This window comes from Gadus macrocephalus, chromosome 13 (assembly GCF_031168955.1).
Source record: "Gadus macrocephalus chromosome 13, ASM3116895v1".
NCBI classification, from domain to species: domain Eukaryota; kingdom Metazoa; phylum Chordata; class Actinopteri; order Gadiformes; family Gadidae; genus Gadus; species Gadus macrocephalus.
This window is the reverse complement of record NC_082394.1, coordinates 2,597,119-2,624,179: the sequence shown is the minus strand read 5'-3', so window position 1 is coordinate 2,624,179 and position 27,061 is coordinate 2,597,119. Positions and strand designations below refer to the sequence as shown.

General features: G+C 50.9%; 4 protein-coding genes across 6 annotated transcripts in view; 2 read left to right on the top strand and 2 right to left on the bottom strand.

Annotated features, from left to right (window-relative positions):
* The first annotated feature begins 145 nt into the window (after positions 1 to 145).
* c13h1orf50 (chromosome 13 C1orf50 homolog) lies at positions 146 to 5,602 on the top strand. The gene is made up of 5 exons (XM_060069457.1): positions 146 to 341; positions 992 to 1,107; positions 1,568 to 1,654; positions 1,971 to 2,102; positions 5,011 to 5,602. The coding sequence occupies exons 1-5, from the start codon at positions 293 to 295 to the stop codon at positions 5,194 to 5,196; spliced, it is 570 nt and encodes a 189-aa protein (XP_059925440.1). The 5' UTR covers positions 146 to 292; the 3' UTR covers positions 5,197 to 5,602.
* Positions 5,485 to 10,069, bottom strand: ap5b1 (adaptor related protein complex 5 subunit beta 1). Of its 2 annotated transcripts, XR_009528677.1 has the most exons (4): positions 9,698 to 10,069; positions 8,333 to 9,133; positions 5,870 to 7,966; positions 5,485 to 5,833 (listed from the first exon to the last, which is right to left on the bottom strand). XR_009528677.1 is itself a non-coding variant. In XM_060069456.1 (3 exons), exons 1-3 carry the CDS (start codon positions 9,833 to 9,835, stop codon positions 5,948 to 5,950), a joined length of 2,958 nt encoding a protein of 985 aa, XP_059925439.1. In that variant the 5' UTR covers positions 9,836 to 10,069; the 3' UTR covers positions 5,485 to 5,947. The 2 variants fall into 2 exon arrangements, 1 of the variants encoding a protein (XP_059925439.1); XM_060069456.1 differs by having other exon boundaries at positions 5,485 to 7,966.
* Positions 10,070 to 10,389: 320 nt separating this feature from the next.
* Positions 10,390 to 17,624, top strand: nuf2 (UF2 component of NDC80 kinetochore complex). Its single transcript, XM_060069354.1, has 13 exons — positions 10,390 to 10,648; positions 12,047 to 12,121; positions 12,227 to 12,303; positions 12,427 to 12,488; positions 12,608 to 12,705; positions 13,018 to 13,091; positions 13,427 to 13,520; positions 13,648 to 13,710; positions 14,108 to 14,245; positions 14,926 to 15,066; positions 15,358 to 15,533; positions 16,497 to 16,632; positions 17,487 to 17,624. The coding sequence occupies exons 1-13, from the start codon at positions 10,526 to 10,528 to the stop codon at positions 17,592 to 17,594; spliced, it is 1,365 nt and encodes a 454-aa protein (XP_059925337.1). The 5' UTR covers positions 10,390 to 10,525; the 3' UTR covers positions 17,595 to 17,624.
* Positions 17,625 to 17,916: 292 nt separating this feature from the next.
* efcc1 (EF-hand and coiled-coil domain containing 1) overlaps positions 17,917 to 27,061 on the bottom strand; it is a 17,324-nt gene continuing 8,179 nt past the window's right edge. Inside the window, exons 3-8 of one of the 2 annotated variants that reach the window (XM_060069352.1) lie at positions 23,842 to 23,996; positions 23,549 to 23,684; positions 22,279 to 22,459; positions 19,914 to 20,072; positions 19,077 to 19,146; positions 17,917 to 18,807 (exon numbers count right to left, since the gene is read on the bottom strand). In XM_060069352.1, coding sequence (XP_059925335.1) covers positions 18,674 to 18,807; positions 19,077 to 19,146; positions 19,914 to 20,072; positions 22,279 to 22,459; positions 23,549 to 23,684; positions 23,842 to 23,996 — 835 coding nt within the window. In that variant the 3' untranslated portion in view covers positions 17,917 to 18,673. The remainder of the gene's footprint in view (positions 18,808 to 19,076; positions 19,147 to 19,913; positions 20,073 to 22,278; positions 22,460 to 23,548; positions 23,685 to 23,841; positions 23,997 to 27,061) is intronic. The other variant, XM_060069353.1, reaches the window with a different exon arrangement.

Genomic DNA, 27,061 nt, shown 5'->3' with positions numbered 1-27,061 from the left:
GATCACAAAGAGGTTTCATGGTTTGAAATCGATCATCTTTGTATCATCTTCTAGTTGTTTACGTTCATAAATCATATGCATATGAAGCCATATTTACGCAAACGTTACTCATTGGACGATCTTGTCCAATCAGAACGCGGGGCGGAGTCTCTTCACATGCTCCTGCCTTTTTACAATGCTCTTGCTGGTTGCTGTTGTGCAACAAACTGGCTTTAACTCGATCAATCGGTGGGTGGCTGACGGATCGGTGCTTTAATTTAGCTTAATAATTCTAAAGAACACAAAAAATAAAATGGACAGAACGGTCAGCCTCCCGAATCAGCCTGACAAAACCGCTACAGGTAAGAAAAGAAAGATCTATGATCTCAATGCAATAATGAATTGATCAATACTTTCCTGTGAGGTATGTATTCGCCCTTAACACATGGGACAAGTAGGATTATCTACAACCAGGCTTTTATTTGAGTAGCAATGAATAACGCTGTCAACACGCAGAATGATCTATTTGGTTCCAGAACATATGGGGTTTTGTAACTTGTTTCAGAGTGCTGGAGGTGATATTGGGGTATAGTCACATAACAGTTGAATGGGGGAGCGCTGTTTTGTAAAGTGCGATCAAATGAACGGTATTTCTCTTTGGCGTGACAGAAGATAGTTTCGGAAACCAAACTGCAATAAAGGGCTGTTTCAGCAGTATGATCTGTGTATTTGTATTGCCATGTGTCCTGAGCTATAGCAGCTGCATTTCCAACGTTACTTAACTCCAGCCCCCTGCTATTTACGTTTGTTGACATTGAGTTACCCCCCATTACCCACTTTTTCTAATGCATATCCCCGTTTAGACTGTGTAGCCCTCCTCCACCAATGCATTTCATATGCGATTATTAGCTCTGTGGCTTTATTTCCTACTGTGATTCTGTTTAAAACTGGGTTTAAATGGCTAAATGGCCATCATTGTAATGGATGGTTGTGTCTCTGACTTGCTTTGCAGTGACTTTAGTGGAGAGCAGCAGCGCCCCCAGTGGCCTGGAGCTGGTCAGCGCCTACCAGACCAACCGCCTCGGAGCACCCACCGACCTTGTGTCGCTGGCCGAACAAGTGCAAAAAGTACATGTTTAATTCTCTGCGCTTTTATCCGCGTAATTAAGGCAGAGGGAATATAATCTATTATAGAATGTATGAATGATCAAGATAGGCTGCTATTACAAGCAGCAAATATTGAGATTAAACTGTGGAACCTGGGGTAAATAGCAACTTTAATTCACATATGCAACTGACACATTATGACGAATTTCTCTTTTTTCTGGCCTTTACCTAAATAAATCTGAAATACTATCTTATATAATTATGTAACCACGTCGCTACAGGCCCAGAGCCAAAGGAACTGCTGCTGAAATGACCAAAGTGCTGCTAATGACGGCTCACTTGATTGTTTGCATTGGTGTCGTCAACTTGGTGGTTTACTAGAATTTTAACATTTTGAGATTTATTAAAGGCTTGTGATTATCCATCCGCATCTTTGGTATTAATCTAGTTATACCATGGCTTGTTGTGTTTACTTTTAAAGGGAGATGATTTCATCAAAGCCAACGCCTGCAACAGGCTGACTGTGATCGCGGACCAGATCAGGTACCTCCAGGAGCAGGCCAGGAAGGTAGGCCTTCGGAACTTGCAGAACTGTGGTTAATTGGTTTGGTTAAGTGTCTATCGCCTAACAGAAACACCTCGACCTGTGTAGATAACAAGCCTTGTCGTTGATACTAACATTGCTTGACGCTGAATACTCCGGTCGCACAGGTGTAATAAAAGCTTTTGGTGCCAGAATTCATGGTTGTGTTTGAACTTTATATTTCATCCAGAGATCCCCCTCATCTACCTGGAACATAACCTAAAATATAATCCCTACTGGATGATAAATTAATGTTGTGTGTAACAGTGTTTGGTTTCTTGTGTCCGCTCTTATTGTGAAGGTTTTGGAAGATGCCAAGAAGGATGCAGACCTCCACCATGCAGCCTGCAACCTTGTGAAGAAGCCTGGAAACCTCTACTTCCTGTACCAGCGGCCGTCTGGACAGAAGTACTTCTCTATCATCTCCCCTCAGGTGGGCCTCAACAACCTTTACTCTGTGTATTGAACTCAGCCTGCAAACGATGAAGCCATGTCAAAATGTGCCAGGAAATTTGGCACATTATATATCATGACAATTATCCATGTCAATGCCTTAGGCTATAATTCCTGAAGGGCAATAGAGATCAACTTTACATGTTTTACCTGAACAGGGAAATGTGTGAACTATGTGTATCCAAGATTAGCTATTTAGTAATTTTAGGAGACTTTCAGCTCCAAAGCAATAATGAAGATGCTTGGCACTAAGGCTGAGGCCTCAACTCAAAGATGCCCATACCTACAGGCAGGCTGCAAAAATGAGTTTTCCAGAGCCTTTAGGCTTGTAGACACACTGATTACTAGATTATCCTGTCCGAGTGGCTCTTACCAAACGTTTTGAAAGGACATGTTACACATACACACATGCTAGTGACATGCTGTGTGTGTGATTTTGTTATGTTCAGAGTGTCAGGGTTAAAGTCTAGCTGATTGACCTTGGAGTATGTCAATAATGAAGGCCAGAAAGTGGGGGTAGGGGTTGGGTTTGTGTGAAAATGCTGCGAATGTCGGCTTAAACAAAGAAGCTTCAACAGGCTTTACTTTAGCGCCGATATGAACTTCGTTGTGTAAAACAGGAGTCACTGGTTTAGTAGATGCCTTCATCCAAAGTCACTTACAAATGAAGCTAACAGAGGAGGCTACTCTGTGTTTGCTGTTCTGCATGATACTCTGTTAAAGGGGACCTATTAAGCTTTTCGACTTTTATGACCTATAAACGTTGTTATAATGATTGATAGTCATGTTTAACCATACACAAAAAACGATGTCGATTTTCGGGAAACTCTTCCTCTCATCTGGGCGCTTTCAGCATTCTCTGTCAACGCTCGGTTTCGTCCTTCTCCGCCCCCTCGCCCCCCTGCTGCCAACCCAACTCCGTTGTGATTGGTTACCTTCCTTGAAGTGCGTGCGCGGGCAGATTTGTACCAGGCATATGGGGGCACGGCAGGAGTGCCTCTGCGTAGATGATTTCCCGGAAATGTGAACAAGTGAATCGCAAACGTTGTCCCGAGTGTTTAGTGCTCTGCACAGCCACCCCAGACTGTCGGCAGGGAATACGTCGAAATGCATGTACGTCATTATTTGACACTTTAGTATGGTTAAACATGACTATCAATCATTATAACAACGTTTACAGGTCCTTCTCAAAAAATTAGCATATTGTGATAAAGTTCATTCTTTTCCATAATGTAATGATAAAAATTAAACTTTCATATATTTTAGATTCATTGCACACCAACTGAAATATTTCAGGTCTTTTATTGTTTTAATACTGATGATTTTGGCATACAGCTCATTAAAACCCAAAATTCCTATCTCAAAAAATTAGCATATCATGAAAAGGTTCTCTAAACGAGCTATTAACCTAATCATCTGAATCAACAAATTAACTCTAAACCCCTGCAAAAGATTCCTGAGGCTTTTAAAAACTCCCAGCCTGGTTCATTACTCAAAACCGCAATCATGGGTAAGACTGCCGACCTGACTGCTGTCCAGAAGGCCATCATTGACACCCTCAAGCAAGAGGGTAAGACACAGAAAGAAATTTCTGAACGAATAGGCTGTTCCCAGAGTGCCGTATCAAGGCACCTCAGTGGGAAGTCTGTGGGAAGGAAAAAGTGTGGCAGAAAACGCTGCACGACGAGAAGAGGTGACCGGACCCTGAGGAAGATTGTGGAGAAGGGCCGATTCCAGACCTTGGGGGACCTGCGGAAGCAGTGGACTGAGTCTGGAGTAGAAACATCCAGAGCCACCGTGCACAGGCGTGTGCAGGAAATGGGCTACAGGTGCCGCATTCCCCAAGTCAAGCCACTTTTGAACCAGAAACAGCGGCAGAAGCGCCTGACCTGGGCCACAGAGAAGCAGCACTGGACTGTTGCTCCGTGGTCCAAAGTACTTTTTTCGGATGCAAGCAAATTTTGCATGTCATTCGGAAATCAAGGTGCCAGAGTCTGGAGGAAGACTGGGGAGAAGGAAATGCCAAAATGCCTGAAGTCCAGTGTCAAGTACCCACAGTCAGTGATGGTCTGGGGTGCCATGTCAGCTGCTGGTGTTGGTCCACTGTGTTTTATCAAGGGCAGGGTCAATGCAGCTAGCTACCAGGAGATTTTGGAGCACTTCATGCTTCCATCTGCTGAAAAGCTTTATGGAGATGAAGATTTCATTTTTCAGCACGACCTGGCACCTGCTCACAGTGCCAAAACCACTGGTAAATGGTTTACTGACCATGGTATTACTGTGCTCAATTGGCCTGCCAACTCTCCTGACCTGAACCCCATAGAGAATCTGTGGGATATTGTGAAGAGAAAGTTGAGAGACGCAAGACCCAACACTCTGGATGAGCTTAAGGCCGCTATCGAAGCATCCTGGGCCTCCATAAGACCTCAGCAGTGCCACAGGCTGATTGCCTCCATGCCACGCCGCATTGAAGCAGTCATTTCTGCAAAAGGATTCCCGACCAAGTATTGAGTGCATAACTGAACAATATTATTTGAAGGTTGACTTTTTTTGTATTAAAAACGCTTTTCTTTTATTGGTCGGATGAAATATGCCAATTTTTTGAGATAGGAATTTTGGGTTTTCATGAGCTGTATGCCAAAATCATCAGTATTAAAACAATAAAAGACCTGACATATTTCAGTTGGTGTGCAATGAATCTAAAATATATGAAAGTTTAATTTTTATCATTACATTATGGAAAAGAATGAACTTTATCACAATATGCTAATTTTTTGAGAAGGACCTGTATAGGTCATAAAAGTCAAAAAAGCATAATAGGACCCCTTTAAACTGAAACGGAGGATGCAGGCTTTACTTAAACCTGTTTCCCCCTCTCTCCCCCCTAGGAATGGGGCGCCAGCTGCCCTCATGAGTTCATCGCCGGCTATAAGCTGCAGCACGACATGTCGTGGACCCCTCTGGCGCAGGTGGAGAGGAAGGACGCGGAGCTCGCCATCATGAGCAAGCTGATCAACAGGCAGACCGCCCTACCCGCCTGCATAGAGCCCAACTTCGAAGGCATCGGAAAGTAACGACACAGCCAGAGAAACTGGTCTGGGGGAATAATGGTTCTGAATGGATGTAAACGGTTCAAAATGTATTTTAATAATTTAGAATGAGGTTTTAATGAGTTCAATGCATACAAACTCTGGGATCTGGACTGAGGTGGCAGCTTTGGCTGTCAAAGTCTCTCTCGTTAATGCAGCATTGTTGTTAGGATCTGTCTGTTTGAACCACTGCCAAAATCATATTGTCATGAGCAAGTTATAGCTATATTTATTAATATTCATCGGCATTCAACAGCAAACTTTTAGTTTTCCTTAAGTGTTGGTGAAAGGAGACTTGATTATGGTCATTGTATGATGTCATGGCGAGTAGGTCAATAATGAATACACAATGTCTTAAGTTGCACAATAAACTATCCAGTCTTAATCAAAAGTCATTTCTTAATTAAAAAAATAAATTTCACAGCATTTCATTCACTCATGTTTATTGAGTTAATCAAAGTGCAGTCAGTTATCTTTAAATCATCCTACTGGTTTTAAACGAAATGGTCAAGGCCACGAAGCGATTGGGGTTAAAAGTATTCAGAATCATTAAAAACAGTTGAGGCGTTCCCGTTGCTGTCACGGCATCAAGTGTCCACGAGCAACTGTCGACGCCGTCAAACTGTCAAAGTCGTCAACTGTCACATCAACTGTCCACGCCGTCAACTGTCAACGACGTCAAAAGTCGTCAAAACTGACCACGCCGTCAACCGACACCGCGTCAACTGTCACCCCGTCAACTGTCCACGCCGTTGCGCGCCTCCCAGTCGGTGACGCTCAGCAGGAAGTCGTTGACGTGGGGGAGGAGCCTCCAGTTGTCGGTGGCCATGTGGAACTGCACCGCGTCCTCCTGGGGGCGGATCCTCAGCAGCACGTGGGATCGTGGCGGGAGGAAGAGCAGCACCCTGTGACCCGTCACGTCCCCGGGGTCCGCCACGCGGAACGGGGCGAAGTGCTCCTTGAGCAGGGCCTCAAGCTCCGCCTCCCCCAGCCGGCCGCAGAACAGGCTGCTGGCGCGGTCCGGTGACGCGTCCCCCCCCCCTCCCTCGCCAACGCTCCCCGCTTCGCCGCCGGAGCAGAACTCGTCCCAGAGCCGCTCGAACGCCCGCAGCCGGAGGGCGGGGCCCCAGGAGGCGGGGACGGGGAGGGGCTTGAACAGCTGGCGGAACGCCACGTGGACGTCGGGCAGGGCGGCGTGCCAGGTGAGCTCGTCCTGCGCGGTGAAGATGGCGCTGCAGCGGAGCGTCCCCGGGTACGGCGCCCGCGGACGCAGCGTCAGCGTCACCGCGGGCGGCGCCGCCGCCGCCGAGGCCCCCTCCCGGAACAGACGGGGCACGCAGACGTCCGGCAGCGCGGCGAAGCGCCCGGCGCTCGGCTCGAAGTGCAGGCGGAGGCTGAAGAGCCGGTCGAAGCCGGGCGGGCCGGCGTCCAGGTGGCGCAGCTCGTAGGAGAGGGCGATCTCGGCGGCCGAGCCGGAGCTGAGGAGCTGCGACCTGTAGGACGACAGGACGTCCGCGTCGGGCGCTCCCGGGTCCGTGCCCGCCGCCGCCGCCGCCTCGTCGTCGTCCTCGGGTGCCGGCGTCGACTCCGCCCAGCCGCCCGCGCGGCCCTTTGCGACCAGGTGGAAGACGGGCGTGCGGGCCTTGTGGATGGTCAGCGCGCTGGTCAGGTCCTGGCTCTCGACCACCATGGCGGACAGCGCGCACTTATTGTCCTGCCGGCCGCCGTTGGCTCCGCCGCCGCCGCCGTTGGCCAGCACGCCGGCCAGCTTCTCCCGGGACAGCGCGGTGAGCAGCGAGTAGTAGAGGCGCGCGTGGTCCCGGACGTCCGTGTCGCCGTGGCGACGGGCCACGTGCTGCAGGACGTCGGCCAGCGGGCAGAGGAGGACGTCCAGCCCCGGGTGCGCCAGCAGGTGGCGACACACGGCCAGCAGGTCGCTGGCCAGGCGCCAGTCCTCGTTCCGGGACGCGGGGGACGCCGAGGTGGCCACGGCGAACAGGAAGTCGACGGTGCTACCCTGGCCGATCTGCCCCTCCTCCGCCACGCGCGCCAGCACCCGCAGGTGCCAGTGGAGGTCCTTCTGGGAGACCGCCGCCAGGTCGTCCCCCGCGGAGACGGCCGCGCCCTGCAGGCACCGGAGCAGGGCCACGGCCCAGCCCGGCCGCACGGCCCCGTCCTGGGCGCGGTCGGCCAGGTTGAGGACGTGCGGGGCCAGCCGGCAGTGGCGGAGGTAGAGCGCGCAGAGCCGGCGCCGCAGGTCGGCGGCGTAGCGCTCCACGTGGCCGAAGTGGCACAGGAAGAGGAAGGACGCCCGGAAGAAGGTGACCACACCGGCCCGGTCGCCGCCGTGCTCCACCACGTGCAGCCGCAGCAGGAGGTGGTCCCAGAGGCACGCCAGCCCCCCGCCGGCGGCCCCGCCCTCCCGCTCGCCGTGCTCCTCCAGGTGCACGAGCGCCGACACGTTGAGGCGGGCCAGCATGGTGGCGGGCTCGTCGAACATGGTGGGCGCCAGGGCGGCGGCCAGCCGGGGCGTGAACAACACCGGCAGGGCCTCGCCGCCGTCGGCCGCCCCGATGGGCCGGTTCTCGGGGAAGTGGACGAGGCAGTCGGTGTAGAAGAGCTGGGCGGCCGTGCTCACCTGGGGGTGCTGGCAGAGGGCCACCAGCCGCCTCAGGAGGAAGGCCTCGTCCTCCGCGCTGAACAGGCTGTCGGTGAAGGCCGCCTTCATCAGCAGGGTGCAGTGGAACAGGCAGACCTGGACCGTGGGAGCGGACGGATGAGAGACCGCGCTTCGCTTGCACACGTCACAAAGACTCACTTTTGTACGCTTGGCTCAATTAAAAATGACGTATTCACATTTTTGAAAAGGCCGGTAAAGTCTAATGAACATCACGTACGTGTTCATTAGACTTTACCAGCTTTTTCAAAACCGATCCTTTAGTCACCTATTAAGTGAGATTGTACCCGCGTAAGTATGATCGACAGGTCAGCCTACCAGTTTTGTTGGTAGGCTGATCCTTAGTGAACACGCCCCCTTGTGATATCTCCATACGGTCAACATCAAAAATGGCAAGTAATGGATAATCAAATAAAACGGGGGGGCTACTTTGGGTCAGAGTACCTTGCTGGTGCCCAGGAGTCTCAGGAGCTGTGCCTTGAATATCGCCGGGGAGACGCCGGAAACCATGGCGACGACCTCCGTCAGCGCGTGGAACAGCGCGGCCTGGGACAGCGGCGTGAGCAGGTAGGACTCCTCCAGGAGCGAGGAGAGCACCGAGCGCAGCTCCTTGCAGTCGGGCCCGGTCTGCAGCGAGGGCCCCAGCCCCGAGGGCCCCAGCACCGAGGGCAGCGGGGCCGAGGCCACCCTGTCCGTCAACGCGGGCGAGTCGGGCTCCGCCTCCCACGCCACCGCCGCGTTCCCTCCCAGCAGCGCCTTCAGGCCCTCCGGCCCAGCCCCCGCCTGCCGGGCGAGCAGATGCACGCCGTTCCTCAGCACCGCCGCGTACAGGCCGCTCAGGGCCTGGTGGTGCCTGGGGTTTTCCTGCTGCCTCAGTCCGTTCAAGAGCTCCAGGTGCTGGGAGAGGAGGCCGGGGCAGCAGGCCTCCAGCTCGCGGAGGCACTCGCAGGCCGCGGCCCGCGTGGACCGCAGCGCTGAGGGCACGTCCGCGGGGTCATAGTATGTGTCCTGGGCCAGCTTGAGGAGGAGCTCCAGGAAGTCGCGGGAGGCGTGCGAGTGCGCGCTGACGCAGCCGGTGCTGACCAGCACTGTGGTGAGTGTGAGGAGCAGCTGACAGCGGAACTCTGTGTACTTGGGAGGGCAGTGGGAGAACACGGACATGAGCTCCAGGCAGGTCTCTTCCCCCGTGCAGGCAGACGGGCACAGCAGCGTTGGATGCTCACAAAGCGGGGACAGCATAGTGAGCTACGTTTGGAGAAGAGAATAAAAATCATTGAATAAAAACGTTGATTGATTTAGTGGTCTCACAAAAAGCAGCATCTTCTCAAAAATATACACTTTTTTTAATTTATTTTTACATGTAATTATTTGTATGCACTGGACGCTGGAAACCACAACACGACTTGGCAGGATTGAATATAGATGCCAGAGTAAAGATCATGAATCTAGGAGTTGTCATGGGCATCTAAGATAGAGCTGCTGCTCCTCTGCTTAGAAAGGAGTCAGTTGAGGTGGTTCGGGCATCGGGTAGGGATGCCCCCTCCTGGGCGCCTCCCTAGGGAGGTGTTCCAGGCACGACCAGCGGGGAGGAGGCCTCCCCAGGACTAGGTGAAGAGGGTATATCTCTTCACTGGCCTGGGAACAGATCGGGGTTCCCCCGTCAAAGCTGGTCAATGTGGCCCGGGAAAGGGAAGTCTGGGCCCCCCTGCTAGAGCTGCTGTCCCCGCGGCCCGACCCCGGATAAGCGGGTTGAAGATGAGCTGAGAGATGAGATGAGATCAAAGATGTGCAGCTGTGATTGTGTTTTACCTTCACGTCGTAGGTCAGCCTTTCATCTCGCTGCTCCCGAAGCAGCTCCACCAGGAACACCTCCGCCGTGGTGGAGGCGAGGAACCGGGAGGGACTCCGGAGGAACGAGGCGACCCTCTCGACCCAGCTGACTGCCATCGTCAAAAATACAAAACCTGAACTACCATCAAGGAGAACAATTCAACGCATTAATCCACACGTCTTTCTATCGGTTTGACAGTGTATAATCCGGCTATATAATGGAATGCATTTAAAATAAATCTGCAGAGTAACTCCTCGCTGGTGAGGAGACAGGAATAAAATACTGATTAAGCAGTGGTTCGATATGTCAGCAGATGTCAGTGACTTCCCTATTATGTCATGTGGTTCTTCTACTTCTTTTGCTGTGCGTTAGGAAACGTGATTGTGATTGACAGCGCCACCATGTGGCCTCAGAATGAACAACGACGCCACTCAAATTTTCATATAAAAAAAGATCTTTCCTGAGAAAATAAAAATAAATGTCATAGTTGATAATCGGTAACTGAAACATTATTTGTAGGATTATGTATCCACGATTTTAACCAAACTGAAAGAGCACAAAAACGCGAATACCATCGACGGTCTTCCACCTACAGGGGGACGCTAGGCTGTTACTCGCCATCTGACGTTTCCACCACAGAAGAAGACAAGTCAGCCAATCAGAACCGTCGATCAACCACAACACGGAAGTCCTTTTTTAGGCGCCAATTCTGTTATCGTTCAAAATACTCGGACCGGGTGTCGCCGTCTGACTCGTAGATTCACTCATCAACAGTGGAATTAGTGGATGCTTTTTGAATCGCCGACATGAGCGAAAACACATTCCCAATTTATAAGGTCGATGCCATCGTCTTATTTTTCCGGAACGAGGTGCTCACGGCGCAGGAGGCGAAGCACTTCACCAAGGCGGACCTGCTGCCCTCTCCCAAGGTACCCGTACCCCTAAACCCCTCTCCAAATGTCCTGTACCCCTTAACCCCCTCTCCCAAGGTACCTATAACCCCTCTGCCATGGTACTATACCCCCTAAAGACCCTCTCCCAAGGTACATATAACCCCTAAACCCCTCTCCCAAGGTACCTATGCCCCTAAACCATTCTACCAAGGTAACCTATACCCCCTTACCCCTCTCCCAAGGTTATATAACCCCAAAAACCCTAACTCAAGGTACTACACCTCCAAAACCCCTATGCCAAGATACTATACCCCCTAAACCCCTCTCCCAAGGTACTATACCCCCTAAACCCCTCTCCCAAGATACTATACCCCCTAAACCCCTCTCCCAAGGTACTATACCCCCTAAACCCCTCTCCCAAGGTCCCTATACCCCCTAAACCCCTCTCCCAAGGTCCCTATACCCCCTAAACCCCTCTCCCAAGGTACTATACCCCCTAAACCCCTCTCCCAAGGTACTATACCCCCTAAACCCCTCTCCCAAGGTACTATACACCCTAAACCCCTCTCCCAAGGTACTATACCCCTTAACCCCTCTCCCAAAGTACTATACCCCCTAAACCCCTCTCCCAAGGTACTATACCCCCTAAACCCCTCTCCCAAGGTACTATACCCCTAAACCCCTCTCCCAAGGTACTATACCCCTAAACCCCTCTCCCAAGGTACTATACCCCCTAAACCCCTCTCCCAAGGTACTATACCCCCTAAACCCCTCTCCCAAGATACTATACCCCCTAAACCCCTCTCCCAAGGTACTATACCCCCTAAACCCCTCTCCCAAGGTACTATACACCCTAAACCCCTCTCCCAAGGTACTATACACCCTAAACCCCTCTCCCAAGGTACTATACCCCCTAAACCCCTCTCCCAAGGTACTATACCCCCTAAACCCCTCTCCCAAGGTACTATACCCCCTAAACCCCTCTCCCAAGGTACTATACCCCCTAAACCCCTCTCCCAAGGTACTATACCCCTTAACCCCTCTCCCAAAGTACTATGCCCCCTAAACTACCTCTCCCAAGGTACTATACCCCCAGTTAACATTTAAAGAATAGTTTGCCTCCTCTTAATGCATCCCTCTCTTATATTCTATAAACTACTTCCTAGATGAACCAGTTAAAATTTAAAGACCAGTTTTGATTCGAGTTGACAATGTATTGTTCAAGTGTGTTATAAATAAACAACCCTAAATTTCTCTGCTGGGATGAATACAGTATATATCATGTGAACGTAAATTGTTGGCAGTGCAGTGAGACACACGCGTGAATATAAATTAAGTGTGTGTGTGAGAGTGAGAGAGAGCATAGTGGTGTTGATCACCACAGTCATCATTTATTGTGTGTTAACACACCTGCTGGTCTCTTCCCCCCTCCAGCCCGAGATGGTCCAGAGGTTGTACATGAGGATACTGCAAGTGTTGTACCGCTTCAGGCCCGAGTGTCACAACATGGTACGTTAGTCTTTCCTGATACAGCACACACGCGTTGAAGAACAGACGTAACCCCCCCCCTTCTATTAGTCAATACAACTTTGTATTTTCTGTTCACTAAAACAGGTTCCGCTGATGGAGAATATCCAGAATCCGGCCTATCATGAGGTGACCACATCGATCATGAGGATCTACCTGCTCATGTGAGTTTCTTTGCACTTATTATAGAATATTAAGCAATATATTTATATATATATTTATATGAGGCTAACCCTAGAGAAAGATGACGACAGGAAAAAAAACATGCGTCTTTGTGTACCCACCAGGCGTCAGGTCGTGGGCATGTGCTTCGTCAAAGAGTTCTCTCTGAATGACCTGCTGGCACCAAGTAAGTTGGTGAGCATCAATGTCCCCATATCTCATCGTGGATGTGTGTGGGTGTCGCGGGGTGTGACTGGATCGTTCGGAGAGCAGGGCTTTACCGTTTCCCTCTCTGTCCTTCACCAGAGGCCAAGAAGACCATGTCGATCCTCAGTGGGATCATGAACTTCATCTACTTCAGGAAGATGAGGATGCAGATATCCCAGGAGCACGTGGCCAGATTTGTGAGTTTTTGTCAAACCGCTCCCAGTGTTGGAGTGGTCACAAGCTGGGGCTCTCGATCTTGATCTGGCTCTCTCTCTGTCTCTGCCTCTCTTTCTAGCTCTATGCCTTGCCTATCGCTCGCTCTCTCTCTCTGCCTCTATGCCTAGGGCTCCCTTTGTCTCTTCCTCTCTCTCTTTGCCTCTTTTCCTATCGCTCTGTCTGTTTCTCACTCTGTCTGTCTTTCCCTGCCAGAGCCTATCCTCAGCTGGGATACGCTTTTTTGATAGCATGTAAAAAGTGGATATTGATTTTTGATTTATTTTTCTCCACAGAGAGTCGACATGGATAGGTTGCAGACTTGTACCCGAGGCATAAAAGAGGCAGAGAAGAAGATCGAAATTCTAACGTGAGTGTCCCAGGTGACCCCAAAAGATGAGCTACTCGTCAGCTCAGTTCAGACGATAGTCAACGTTTGTTCTTCAGACCTCCATCGTGAGGCGAGGCTGAGTGAGCGGAATTGCTTTATTATAATAATGATGTCACGTCTCTGCATTCACTGCATGCCCCTTTACAAATAGCATCGCCTAAACGACCTAGGATTAAGGTGAAGTCGCTTTTGACATGAACTACAAAACATAATTTGTGAGCCGCTCCACTGTTTGCTCAGCTGTTAGCTGTGAGTGTTTTGAGCGTGGAGACGAGCGGTCCGGTGGGGGTCATCACAGTGCTTTACTCCACCAGCACCATCCCCCCGGAGATGCAGGCAGAGGACCGGGAGCTGTCGGCCGCCCTCTCGGCGCTCCAGGCCACCAGCACCCAGGAGTACCAGGAAGCGGTGGGAGGACACACAGAATGCCGCACAGGCCGACACGCACGCACGCACGCACGCACACACACACACACACCCTGACCGCTGTATTCAAACCGCCGCTGAAGAAGGACTTTGTTCTTTGTTGCTGCAGAACGTGCTGAACGAAACCGTCGCAGAGTGGAAAACCAAGATAGCCGAGCAGACTCAGAAAGTGGTAGGTAACTTTTCTTTCTTGATTACTGATTCTCTCTTTGTGAATGGTGATCAGTGCAAACAGTTGTGAAAGGGATGTTGTTGTTTCTTTCTTCTGACAAATCAACTCGTATATTGTGAGTCCCTTTGGATAAAAGTCTGCTAAATGTAAATATAAAGGTAAACGTAGTCCTGTCGTGGCAAAACCACCATTATTCCCGTTCCATCATTCCACCATGGCACAGGCGCATCGCAGTAGCCCATGAAGACACGCCCACCGCCATGCAAGGCGACGCTTAAGATCACATGGCGAGAGAACGCAACGCGCCTCAGGAACGCCCCATCAGGGCCTCCCAGCTGATGGGGCCCACGCCCATCTGCACTGCTTTACACCTTCACTTGGCTCCCCCCCCCCCCAGGCCCACACCAAGGTGGAGGTCAGCACCCTGAAGGAGGAAATCATCCGACTGCGCTCCGGGGTCTTGGAGTCGCCTGAGGATCTGAAGAACCTGATGGAGAAGATGAGGGAGAACCTGCGCGTCATCAAGACCTCCATCGTGAGTCGGGGGAGAGCTGTAGCCAGGGGGGAGAATACCTTGTGTCTATTGGGTTATATTCTGGTATTCAATTATTGTGTATTTATGTCCTTAATGGTGTGAATGTCTCGTCTTTGGCTGTAGGGAAGCGATTAGGACGTAAGGAAGTGTTTTACAGTGGAACAATAATATCGAACTCAAAAAAACAAACATGAACACGCCTATTATGTAAGCTTTTTATTATGTGTTCTTTTTTTATTTAGCTGCACTCTTTTGACAAGCACTTTACATGAAGTGCGTTTAACAATGAAGATGCATCTCAAAGTGCAGGAATCATAAACTCACAAAAGGGTATAAATTCTTATCAAATATGTGTTTAAAAAGCACCTTCCAAAAATGGAAGTCACAGAGTGCTTCGGTGACAAGGTGTCGGGTCTTTTAAGCCGGTCAATGGGAGTATGTGTCGGCATGGCGATGTGAGGGCACTGACACTGTCTTTGGGCGGGGGTCGGCATGGCGATGTGAGGGCACTGACGCTGTCTTTGGGCGGGGGTCGGCATGGCGATGTGAGGGCACTGACACTGTCTTTGGGCGGGGGTCGGCATGGCGATGTGAGGGCACTGACGCTGTCTTTGGGCGGGGGTCGGCATGGCGATGTGAGGGCACTGACGCTGTCTTTGGGCGGGGGTCGTGGGAGACAGAAGGTGGCTGACGTGCGGCTGGTGGAGCTCCAGAACACGGTGCAGGGCCTGGACCAGAGCGGGGGGGAGATCCAGACGATGTACGGCCTGCTGCAGGACCTGCAGAGCGCCATGGGCGTCAGCAAGCAGCTCAACGAGGAGGTACAGTATGGGGGGGGACCCTCTGACCCTCTGGGTCCACAGCCTGCCTGCCTACTAGGTGGACCGTTGGGGCTTTAGTAAGATGCCCCAACTATCTTGCAGCAAGAAGACTTTCCGCCTATCTGTGCCCTAATTTTTTGGTGTGTGTGTGTGTGTGTGTGTGTGTGTGTGTGTGTGTGTGTGTGTGTGTGTGTGTGTGTGTGTGTGTGTGTGTGTGTGTGTGTGTGTGTGTGTGTGTGTGTGTGTGTGTGTGTGTGTGTGCGTGCGCGTGCACCTTGTGTGTGTGAGCAGCTGCAGGAGCTGCTTGCGCAGAACGAGAAGCTGAAGAAGCAGCTGAAGAACCTGAGCACGGAGGAGGTGCAGATGAAGAGGGCCGAGGGCATGAAGATGGACAAGGCCTCCAAGCTCTACATCCGCCGGCAGAAGCACAAGGAGAGCAAGGACCTCCACGTTCAGGACGTCCTGGGGTCAGTAGCACACATTAACTGCTCCTACTATTTGTCCTAATCACGATTATTTTGATCAATATTGAAATCACGATTATTCATACGATTATCTTTGAGCTTGAAAACATTTATTCAGCACGTATCTCCCAAAAAAAACGTTGGAACTGAGAGCTTTGAAGTTTTGCCTTAAAAAAAAATACACAAAATGGTGAAAAAGAAATTTTCCAATCTAAAATAATCTAAAGATATGCATCCAGCTGTTCTGCCCTTTCTATAAAAGATAAACTGAACCGAAAAACTTGATTATGTTAATTTTGTGATCGTTAGATGCTAAAAATCGAAATCGCGATCAAAATTCAAATAATCGCCCAGCCCTACTGCTACTGCTACTATTACTACTACACGTGTTCCATTGATGCTTTTTTTCCATTAAGGTTTTCTTACATAAATATGAGTTCCCCTAGCCTGCCTATGGTCCCCCAGTGGCTAAAACTTGCGTTTGGTGTAAAACGAGCACTAGGTGTTCTGCTCGCCTTTTGAAAAAAAAATAATTTTGGCCCGCCAATGAGACGTGCATAACAAGTCGGTTCTTCGACGTCAGAGTGGGGGTTCGGACACAAGCGTCTGTCTCAGTGGCTGAGCGGGGCGACCACGGCCGAGGCGTACGCAGCGTGCCCACTGCATCCGGCGTCAACTGGCGACGGAAGGCGTGCCTGACGGATGGGGGAGTGGTATTTGCCGACGGAGCCGCGATCTGATTGGCTGACGGATCCGTCGCAGCCTGAAAAGTTAAAATTTTCTCAACTTCTGAACGCAAGAGACTGAGCCGACGGAACGGACGGACCCACGATGCACTTCGGGGTCGCCCCATGCAAAGTCAATGAGATCCGTCAACGGACGGCTGCAGTGGGCAAGGGGTGTTACCCACCTAACCGCAGATACCAACACGGTACCAACAGCCTGTGTGTTTGTCGCCCCCTGAAGGCAGTGCGACCAGGTGCAGCAGAAGCGTGAGGAGAAGGCGGAGCAGATCCAGGAGATCACACGAGACACCATACGGCTCCGGGCCAAGATGCAGAGCCTGAGGGACGTCTGCGGCCAGACCACGGCCAAGGCACAGGTACGGTCGTTCGGCCCAGCCCCTCGTTCCGGGACCAGACCCTCGTTCCGGGACCAGCCCCTGGTGTGCGTCAGCAGAGCCCAGCCGATGTATCGGTTGACTCGTTTCATCGGCCCATATCGGCCTGTCAACGATAGATCGGTATCTGCGCCTGCCGATGCGAGAACTCCAGGCCACGGCTTGGTTCAGGAGGTAGAGCTGGTTGACTTGTAACCCAGGGGTTGCTGGTCCGATCCCCGGCTTCTCCTCGCTGAGCGTCGAGGTGTCCCTGAGCAAGACGCGTCGACCTGATTGCTCCCGACGAGCTCGCTGTCGCCTCACGTGGATCACTCCGCCGTGAATGTGTGTATAAACCGTTGTGCGTTGCTTCGAACAAAAGCGTATGCTAAATGCAATTGTAAATAATAGGGATCGACCGATATTTCTGTTTTTTGCGTTCATCGGTATCGGCCGATACCAGTTTTTTTTTTTACCGGCATGATTTACAGATAGTTCAATAAATGTTCCTTTTTTTTAATTGAGACTTTTAACTTTCGTTAACATCATTGTGTCATTTTTATGACGTAAATTGTGGGAGCAAGAGCAGTATCGGCTCCAAATATCGTCTCAAGATAATCGGCAGGCCGTATCGGTCATCGTCTAAGGCCGCCGAAAAATCGGTATCGGCATCGGCCCTAAAAAAATAAGCCCCGGTGCTGACTCTGGGTACGGACGTACATCGCAGGAGTAAACGCAGAGGGCCCATGCGCTGCGTCATGCGCAGTATCGTTTAAAAACCGTTTGACCCGACTACGTACTGATGAAGATGGTCTCCATCTCATGCCGTCGATCCCCTTCGCCCTGCCTCTCTCCAGGGGCTGTTCGACATGATCCTGGCCTCCCTGGACAACCTCCACAAGGGGATAGAGAAGCGCTCTGCGGAGGTCAACGTGGAGCTGGAGAACGTGGCGGCAGTCTTCTAGACCTCCGCCTGTTGTTTGGTGATGATCTCCCCCCCCACACCGACAACGCCTTCACCACACCCTCTCTGCTTGGCCTTGTGAATATTTATATGTTTGTGGAACGTTGTTACTCTGCGTTTCTTTGTTCAACTTTCTGTATTGGACTTCTATGTTGCATGTTCTATGCAGTGTTTACTAATATTATCATCAGCACAGTTTCGGTTCTCTGATGTATGTTTGATGTTGTGGAATAAATGTACGTACGTACTTGATGTAAGTAATGTGCAAATTATTATCAACCAATTGGTTTCCTTAGTATAAAGAAGAGAACTTGACAAGCATGAAGAAGACACAAATGCTTTTAATTGTTTTAATTATTGTAAAATATACTGGTTAGCTCGGCCCATTATAAAGCATATTTCAATACAACAAAATATTACATCCATATTTAAGCTTATTCCATTTTCACATGTAAAACCAAATACTATCGGGGCGAATCTCAGCAAATAAAACTATGCTGGAACATGCAAAGTTATTAAAAGTACCTGCAATTTATCGCCCTACAGAGAGTGATAAGCCACAATAAGGACCCTGGGCTAATTCCCTTTTCAGAGCTTCCACGCCCGAGTTACATATGAATTAGTAGAGTATAACATTATCTACAGTTACTCAACCATCACTGCTATTATTGTCCATTAGGTCCCTTTATCATGAGAGCATATAAACTGTGTTTGTATCATACGCCGTGTCTAAAATCACTTGTCCACACATTGCCTTTGCACCATAACGGGAACACTATATAGTACCCTCTTTAGGAATGTTGTACCCTCTTTAGGAATGTTGTAAGGGAATAGGAGGATTGGGATCTCTGATGGATCCAGTCATGTTGCATGATTGGGCAGGGAAACACTGATCACATGTAGTGTAATCGTGTGTCATAGACTGAACCAGATTTGTGATATTGAACGATACACACTACCTAAAATAGTGCACAAGACGGTGACCGGGCGATTTCAGACACGGCCCTGGGCTGTGTATGAAGGATTCTCATCTGCACATAAGTGCTATAGCGCCGATGGGCCAGCAGGGGGCGGCGGTGTTCAGCAGGAGATGACGAGCCCCTCCAGGGACCTCTGGCTGGGCGTGCGCTCCAGGGAGCCGGCCGAGGAGAGGACCTCACAGGCCGTCAGCTCGTGATGCAGAGCGTTGAGCACCTCCAGAATGTGGGCCTTCCCTGTGTGGGTTGAACACAGACAGCCGAAGTGTGAGTCACGAAAAATAGGCGTCCACCAACACCACAACAACAAAGTTTGTCTTGAATAACATCGCGTTTTTTTGGAGTAATATTGTTGAAATGAAAGTGAACCAGAATTAACAAAGAAAATGTTAATTCCGCGACATACGGGTTTACAAGTTTTTGCATTGTTTTTCATTGGGGAGAGAGAGAGTGGGTGTGTGTGTGCTACGTGACGGTTTATTACAGTCGGGTTAACAGCCACTAACCGTGCTGCGGGTCGCTGCAAGACTCCAGAGTGCTGAGCAAGATCTTACCCAGCGACCGCCGGGACACGTTCTGAGAGAATACAGAATGGAGACAGCTGCGAAATTAGCATAAGAGCAAAATACCCAGAAGAAAAACCCACACCCGACTAAAACCATGTGTTGTACAAGCCCCTAAACCCTCATCCACACAGACAGCTACAATTTGTTCATTTAGCAGACACTTGTTTTCCAAAGAGTTTGGTGATTCATTTACAAATCCTTTTAGAGATATTCGTTCGTTCCAAGAGCAGGTAAGGGTTAGTTGTCTTGCTCAAGGATGCTTACAGGACGAGTGCAGACATTGGAAGTTGAACCCACAACTTTACTGAGAGAAAGTTCTAGAGATGTAGAGGAGGGTGGACAACTTGGGATAAAATAGATCAATGCAGATCAACCAACAGCAGACTATACAGGGGTGGCCTGCTGTATTAGAGTGCTGGGTTCTCTATCTGGGTTTTTTATTGGACAGTTCTTCCTGACAGAAGCTTTCATGTCCTAGATGGCCAAAGCTCACAGCTCAGGTCAGTTTCAGAAAGTCAAAGGAAGGAACCCAGTAGAGTAAGCGTTTCTTTCTTACGCAGCATCTGGTGCTATCGTCCTTCTTATCAAGTCCAACTTTTCTGATTCGATTCCTCAAGTCGATTTTTGCCATACAAATGTATCACACTGAGATGTTCATGTGAAGCACCACCTCGTCCCAGTCGCGTTGTTCCCCTCGCCCCACGCGTATCGCTGCGTTGCGCCGGAAGCGTTGTACAAATAAAGCTAGACAGACTGATCCCCCGAGGGACGACTGACCAGGTCCCTGAGATGCTGCAGGAGCTGCAGAACGTCCAGAAGCTTCTCCTCCACCAGGGACAGCCGGACGCGCTCTGTCTCCAGCATCTGGAGCTCCACCTGCAGCTGCTCCGTCTCCTCCGCCTTCTGCTGAAGCTCCTGCACCAACGAGTCCTTCATCTGGGAGAGGAGGACAAGTTAGCCCTGGATGTGTCGTAGGTGTCGGACAAATTATCGATAGGGCGATATTTCGTCGCCCTTCTTCGTGCGACACGATATTCGATACACTGCCGCCAAATGACGATTTTGTTATTTGAAATTGTTTTCAAAGATGTGTAACTGAAATACTCAGTTTGAACCATGGATAAAGAAAGAAATCCAGAACTTAACCATTTCACGGTCATTTTGTACTCATAGTTAGACAAAGATCGTGATGCGTCGTTATAGGATTGACTAACAATATATAGATTGTTGCAGAATCGCTGTATCGTGATATTATCGTATCGTGGGCCACGTTACGCGAATGGTATTGTATCAGTAGGTACTGTGATTCCCACCCCTAATGTGTTATAGAAACTGGACGCACGGAAAGAGACATTGACTTGTGATCTGGGCCACAATTTTCAGACAGACTTCATGCAACCATCAGGTTGGTTGCATGTGGCCATAAGGTGGCGTGATTGGCTGGATATGTAAACATGTGGCGTGGGCTTGTCCGAAAGATGTTTGCCGTATCCGGGAAGAGGCAGTTCAGGGCCATTGCATGAAGCCAAGGGTCACCTAGGCTGAGAGAAGGTCAGGAGTTTGTTTGGTTACATGAGGTCTACAGCGATTTGCAATTGCAATTTTCGTTCTCCCAACGACACTGACAAGAAGTTTGGAGCTTTTGGACGCAGCAGTATCGGAAAATGTGAAGTCCATGATACTTCTACACTGAAGCCACTGTTGCGCTGTGACCGAAGAGTTTACTGCAAGACTGGGACGCTCTCCACCGGAAGTCCAATGCACGCACATTCCAAGCACCTCGTTCATCTTGTCCTGGCATCCAGGTTTGGGGCTAACCATCTGGGACAGGACGACATGTCCTACCGGCAGGGGTTACGACCTCCTCGTAAATGTAAATACATTTAAGGGCCGACATTTGAAAAACGTCCAGAGTTATTTCGTAGTTAACTGTGCTCTCGTGGTAAGCCCTTAACATCAGCCCTGACATCAGCCCAGCATAAACACATCAACCAGAGTGCGTTTCGAGTCTCGACACTAACGGTAACTCGTCGACCGCAGAGCAGCGTCTCAGCCTGCCAGAGGGCCCTCTGGGAACTCCAGCCCCGACCACAGAGCTGATGTCATGCTGGGCTCCGAGGGTCAGCCGGGTTCTGACCTCGCCCCGGCCTGCCCCAGAGCACGCCCTCACATGAGGCTCTGTTTGGGTCGAGCCTGGCTCCTCTCCCAACCGTCCCACAACCCTTCTGGGGACTTTAGGGTAGAGTTGTGGTTGGACGTTGACGCAACGCAATGACCACGCAGTCGTGAACCTGTTTCGGTTCTAAGTCGGGTTTACCCTAGCGGACCAATCTCAGCCCTTGGTGCTGCGTAGTCTCGACGCAAGGATACGGTTTTTGGGAGGGGCACGTCAGGCCCTTGCGCTGGATGCAAGGAGGGTCTGCAAGGACGTATTGTGTCCGTAAACCCCCTTGTATTGCGTCAACGTCCAACCATAGCGCTACCTTTATGTCTCAGTTCTCCCGTGGAGATCCGTCTTGTTTTCCCTGCGTTGTGAACAACAAACGTCAGCGGTGACAAATGAGCCCAGGGCATGAGGCCCCAGAGGTGGGATTCCCTCAGAGGACGAGGGGAGTGTCTCTGTGGTCACAGCCCGGTGGAGGCACAGCTGCACCCTCACCCACGCACGTGCACACGCACACAGGCACATGCACGTGTACACACACACACACAGGGGGGGGGGAGCCCTCCTGGTCACGGAGCACGACTCCATGGTGTCTGTTCGGCTCTGCGGTTCAAAGTCAGTTCTTTGAAGACCACCACTTTCATAACAGCGCTCCCAGACGTCCCCTCTAATCCAGTTTAACACACACACACACACACACACACACACACACACACACCCTGCAATAGATCCCATTATTTAGGACTTTGGGTTGGTGGGTGGATGAAACGTTGGACGGTTGTTGTTCATGTTAACTGTACCGTACCTAGGACTCTGTGGCCCAGCCTAACCTTAACCACCGGGCATTACACCTCCTGACCACCCACAGGTCTGATGCCAGCCTGCGGTCCCGTGCCCCACGATCATCGCTCTCTCCCCCCATCTGTCATCACTGTCCGGTTCCCTGAACACACGCGTGTATATTCAATCTGAGCTGACCTGGTCCATGTCCATCTCCGCCCGGCTCTCCCTGAGCTCCAGCTGCTTGTGGAGCCTGGTCACCTTCTGGAGGAGCTCCACCGCGGCACTGCGACCCTCCTCCCCCCGCGAGCTGCCGCCGCCGCCGCCACCGCCGCCGAACGTGGACATGAGCTTCCTGAAGGCCCGGTCGTCACACCTGCTTCAAAAGGGTAAACGGTAAACCGACTGCATTTAAACAGCGCCTTTCTAACCAGCGGCCACTCAAAACGCTTTACAATGTTTTCTCACATTCACCCATTCATTCACACATTCACACACCGACGGCGGTGTCAACCATGCAAGGCGACAGCCAGCTCGTCGGGAGCAGTTGGGATGAGATGTCTTGCTCAGGGACACCTCGGCACTCAGCTAGGAGGAGCTAGGGATCGAACTAGCAACCTTCCGGTTAGCAACTTACCCGCTCTACCTCCAGAGCCACACGCGTGGAGGGGTCAGGGGTCAGAGGAGCCGTTTGTAACGTGCACCAAGTGGTGCACGTTACAAAAGCTGGATTCAGTCGACAAAGCAGTGCGGACCACATGAAGACTTTCTTGGCTGTTTTTGTGATTAACATTCAAAGCCCGAACAAAGGCATCTATTTGCTTCTCTGTAAATAACTATAAAGCATGAATGAACAAATAGATAAATAAATAAACCAGGCAGCTGCTCAAAGGATCTTCTCCATCTGGTTCACTTCTCGATGTCTCTAAACATTGTTTTGCCCTTTCTTCTTATTACCTCTGCATGCAACTAGAAAGCCCAGCGTTGCATGCCAGCATCAGTTTCACCCCCCAGAAGAGAGACTACACACAGATGGTCAGGATGCTACTTAACTTGGACGGAGAAAACAGTCTGTGTCTGAATCCAAGGTGGATGTTATGTGGATCTAAGGGTTTCTAAGGTGATTCTAAGCTTGGTGTGAGGTGGTTCTAAGCTTGTTCTGAACTGGTTCTAAAGTGGTTCTTGGCTGGTTGTTATGGGGTTCTGAGCTGGTTGCCATGAGTTCTAAAGTGACTCTCTGCCGGTTCCAATCTGTTTTTCGAGATTTTTCTGAGATGGTTCTATGCTGGACCCAAGAGGGTTCTAAGCTGGTTCTGAGCTGATTCTTAGCTTGTTCTAAGCTTGTTCTGAAGTGGTTCTAAACGGGTTCTTCTGAGCTGGTTCTAAACTGGTTCCGAGCTGTATCTGAGCTCGTCCTAAGCCTGTTCTGCGCAGGTCCAGGTGTTTGTGTCGAGGCGCTGTACTGTACCTCTCCTCGCAGCAGGACAGTCGGCTCAGGATCCTCCGGACCTCGTCCACCTGCCTCTGCTGCTCCCCGGTCCACTTGTCCTCTTCCTCGTCGGAGGCGGCCTGGCCCTCCACCGAGCGGAACATCTGCTCCTCCGCTGGACGTCGCCACGACAACCACCGTCATCATCAGTACCCCCGTCATCATCATCATCATCATCATCATCATCATCATCCATACCATCACCACTGTCACCATCGTCATCATCATCATCATCATCAGTTCCACAACACTGTTTGTTTTCACAGGCGGACCTTTGTCGGGGTTCAGGTCGTCCCAGCCGGTGGGGGAGCAGCGGTCGTCGTGTTGGGGGTCCGTGCCGGACGGGGGTCCCGCCCGGCTGCCCACCCCCTCCTGCGGGCCCGGGTCAGGGCCGCCGATGGGGAGCTGGAGCTTGGACACCTCTGACCTGCGAACCAGGGGGAGGCGTGTTGGGTTTGGGGTGGTGGGCGGTGGAACTCGTTGCAAGAGGACGTTCTCCTCTCTGTGGGACGGGAGCCCTGCTCCAACAGAGAGGCCTCCAGCCAGCCAAGAAAAAGGCCTCATAAGTCCCCCCCCCTTTTTTTTCTAATCTTTAATTTGGTACAAGTCAATTGCGGAGATCAAAGCGCAAATATCAAGTAACAAGAGAGCGGCGCGCCATAAACCCACATCGACAACCGCCGTGGTATTTTCATTCTTTTTTTTATAAGTCGGTGATACAGTACTTGAAATCTGGGAGGAGTAATTGAAGCCAGACGCGGCATCTTTTACACATTTTTACTGTAAAGTGGGTCAATGCTAGCCCGGCGCCCGTTTTTGCGAGATGTGTGGTAAAACGGAGCTGTGAGTTACATTGGGTTTGAAAATGGAAAGAGATCCAAATGTACTCAATTCTCATGTTCCTTCAGCCTGCAGGACACACAGAACATTTGATCCTGTTCGTGTTTATCCTGAGTATCCTAAAACCCTATCACACTATTGAGAGAGGACTTAGTTTTGTAGCGGGAACGCAATCATCTCCTAATGGTTTGAATTCTCCAGCTTTCCTGCGCGGCCCAGCACTCGTGTGTTGGGGGGAAATCCGGGCAGGGAGCTTTCTTAAATCACACACTTAAGTGTTTCCAGATGAGCATGTCTCGCTGCGAGAGAAAGCGAGAGAAAAAAAAACAAAAATATTCAACAGCTTGCTTCTCTTAAAAGAAAAGACAAAAAAAAAACGAAGAAAAGGTAAAAAAAAAAAAAAGATCTACAGTACCGCGGTACTGGAGCACTCTTCGACTGTGACGCTGCTGGCGGTGTCGTGAGACAGGGCGCTGCGTGGTCGATGACATTCTATCGGACATGCTATACATCTGCGCTCCATAGAGCTCCTTTGTGCTGTAAGCCGTGAAGAAAGGGGTGACTTCAGCGCGGAAGGTCGGGGAACCGTAGAAGAGGCGAGGAGGGGGGTGGGAGGGGAGGGGGGGGGGGGGTGGGAGGGGCAATCAATCAGTTAGTGTATGGAGACGTGTTTAAGTTATAGGGTGGAGGAGGGGACGCCGTGCATGAAGCCCGCCAGCTGTAGTCGGAGCATGGGAGACGCCGCGAGCTGCGACGGTGGACATGCCTGCATGCACGCCTGCATGCTCCGACCATGCCTGCACACACACACACAGGGACTAGACGCTGCTGTGGTTGCCGTGGACACAGCGGCCTGGGCCGGTGAACGCGCGGCGCGCTGGTCGTTGTGAATGCGGACCCCAGCGTGACTAATGACACGTTGACTGGGAGGGCTGGGTGTGTGTGTGTGTGTGTGTGTGTGTGTGTGTGTGTGTGAATGTTTACATTCAGTCATTTAGCCGGCGCTCGTAGCCAGAGAGACTGGCAGACATGGGTGAGCACAAGGAAAGCAAACGAGCCAGGAAGGTCCTGCACGACCTAGTGTCTAGGAGAGAGGGCGGGTCAGGGGGCGGAGGCGTGGTATAGCAATCAGGAACAGGAGTGAATAGGATTCAACAGAGATAGTGTGTCTCAAACAAGTGTGTACAAGAGAAAACAGAAACGATCCCACAAGTCTGTTTGTGGGACAATCCTAACAACAGCAGGAGCAGGACTCTGTGTATGACTTCAATATAGGGATAGAGTAGGACACACACACACACACACACACACACACACACACACACACACACACACACACACACACACACACACACACACACACACACACACACACAATTCCCAACTTGGCTCCTATACCGACATGGTGACCTAATCATCTCTCGGTCTCTAGTCGGCCTAGACTAGAGACACCCATAGGGTGCTTCCTGCAGCTAGTGAAGTGATGTTATACTGCCCCCCCCCCCCCCCCTACCCCCATCTCTTTATATAAAGTAAAAGGGGGGGGGGGGGGGGGCTGAGTTCAACACATACTGCAGCTTTAATGAGGGTGCTCTCTTACATCCTGCGTTATAACTAGAGCGCTGACCATGAGAAGTCCTCCCTCAGCGGGCAGAACAAGCGCCGTGGACCTCCGAACGTCCTCCAGACATCCCGGTGGTTTCCACTGCGGACCAGAGCAGACATAACACAACGATCCCAGGCAGCGAGAGACGGTGCCAACGCACCGCAGGGGGAAAACCAACGACAATGATGACTGTAGACCGCCGGCAACAGCCCTCGTTTATTCAGTGCTGAGTCAAACAAGACATGACAAATAATAATGTCCATAATGCAAAATATACACATATTATTGACTCCAGCCTGAGAGGGTTTGACAAGGCAAAGGGCTGTGCGGTTTTCGATTTTCAACAGAAAAAAAAACGAGTCACTTAGGATGAAGACCTAACTTTATACGTCGGAGCGAATCCTTTTCAACGCTGCGTTTATCACCGAGCTCCGTCACCACGAACTGGTCGCCATATGGGCTCCTCTGAATCCCATAAGGAACAATCCTCGTCGTGGGCCTCTAAGCCATTATGCAATCAATGGTCACATTTCGGGCGTTTGCCAGGATTGGTTCCCGGACCGCGCCGCTCTGCCGTGCCCTTGATGTGTCTAAGGTTGAGACGTGATGAGATGCAATTGTGGTGATTCAAAGCCCCCCCCCCCCCCCCCCCCAAGGACGTAAAGTTGAACACAGACTAGAGGGAACCAAGACAGGACATCTATAATCCCCACGGACGCCCTCTTGTTCCCAGCAGAATGGTCCTCTCCGGTTGCGTTCTTGTTTCAGCCTAATGGGGATGTGGGAGATTGGGGGGTTTCAGCTGCTTGTGGTTAGAAGCCAAGACATCCCGGGTACTTCCTGTGTTTATCACTGTACGGGGCCCGAGCGCGGACCCAACATCCTCCCGTCTCTCGCTCTCTCTCACGGGCCCCGCTTCCTCTGTAGGGTGTCATCAGTCAATGAGGTTATGCGAGTGTGTTTATGTGTGTGTGTGTGTGTGTGTGTGTTCATGTGCGTGCCCGAGTGTGGGTGTGTGTGCTCATGTGCGTTTGTGTGTGCTCGTG

Coding starts and splice junctions, on each gene's coding strand:
- c13h1orf50 (XM_060069457.1), top strand. CDS start 293: ATGGACAGAACGGTCAGCCTCCCGAATCAGCCTGACAAAACCGCTACA. Junction 342..991: donor GCCTGACAAAACCGCTACAG/GTAAGAAAAGAA, acceptor CTTGCTTTGCAG/TGACTTTAGTGGAGAGCAGC. Junction 2,103..5,010: donor TCTCTATCATCTCCCCTCAG/GTGGGCCTCAAC, acceptor TCTCCCCCCTAG/GAATGGGGCGCCAGCTGCCC.
- ap5b1 (XM_060069456.1), bottom strand. CDS start 9,835: ATGGCAGTCAGCTGGGTCGAGAGGGTCGCCTCGTTCCTCCGGAGTCCC. Junction 9,134..9,697: donor GGCTGACCTACGACGTGAAG/GTAAAACACAAT, acceptor CTCCAAACGTAG/CTCACTATGCTGTCCCCGCT. Junction 7,967..8,332: donor GACTCCTGGGCACCAGCAAG/GTACTCTGACCC, acceptor CCCACGGTCCAG/GTCTGCCTGTTCCACTGCAC.
- nuf2 (XM_060069354.1), top strand. CDS start 10,526: ATGAGCGAAAACACATTCCCAATTTATAAGGTCGATGCCATCGTCTTA. Junction 12,304..12,426: donor ATGAGGATCTACCTGCTCAT/GTGAGTTTCTTT, acceptor TGTACCCACCAG/GCGTCAGGTCGTGGGCATGT. Junction 12,706..13,017: donor AGGAGCACGTGGCCAGATTT/GTGAGTTTTTGT, acceptor TTTTCTCCACAG/AGAGTCGACATGGATAGGTT.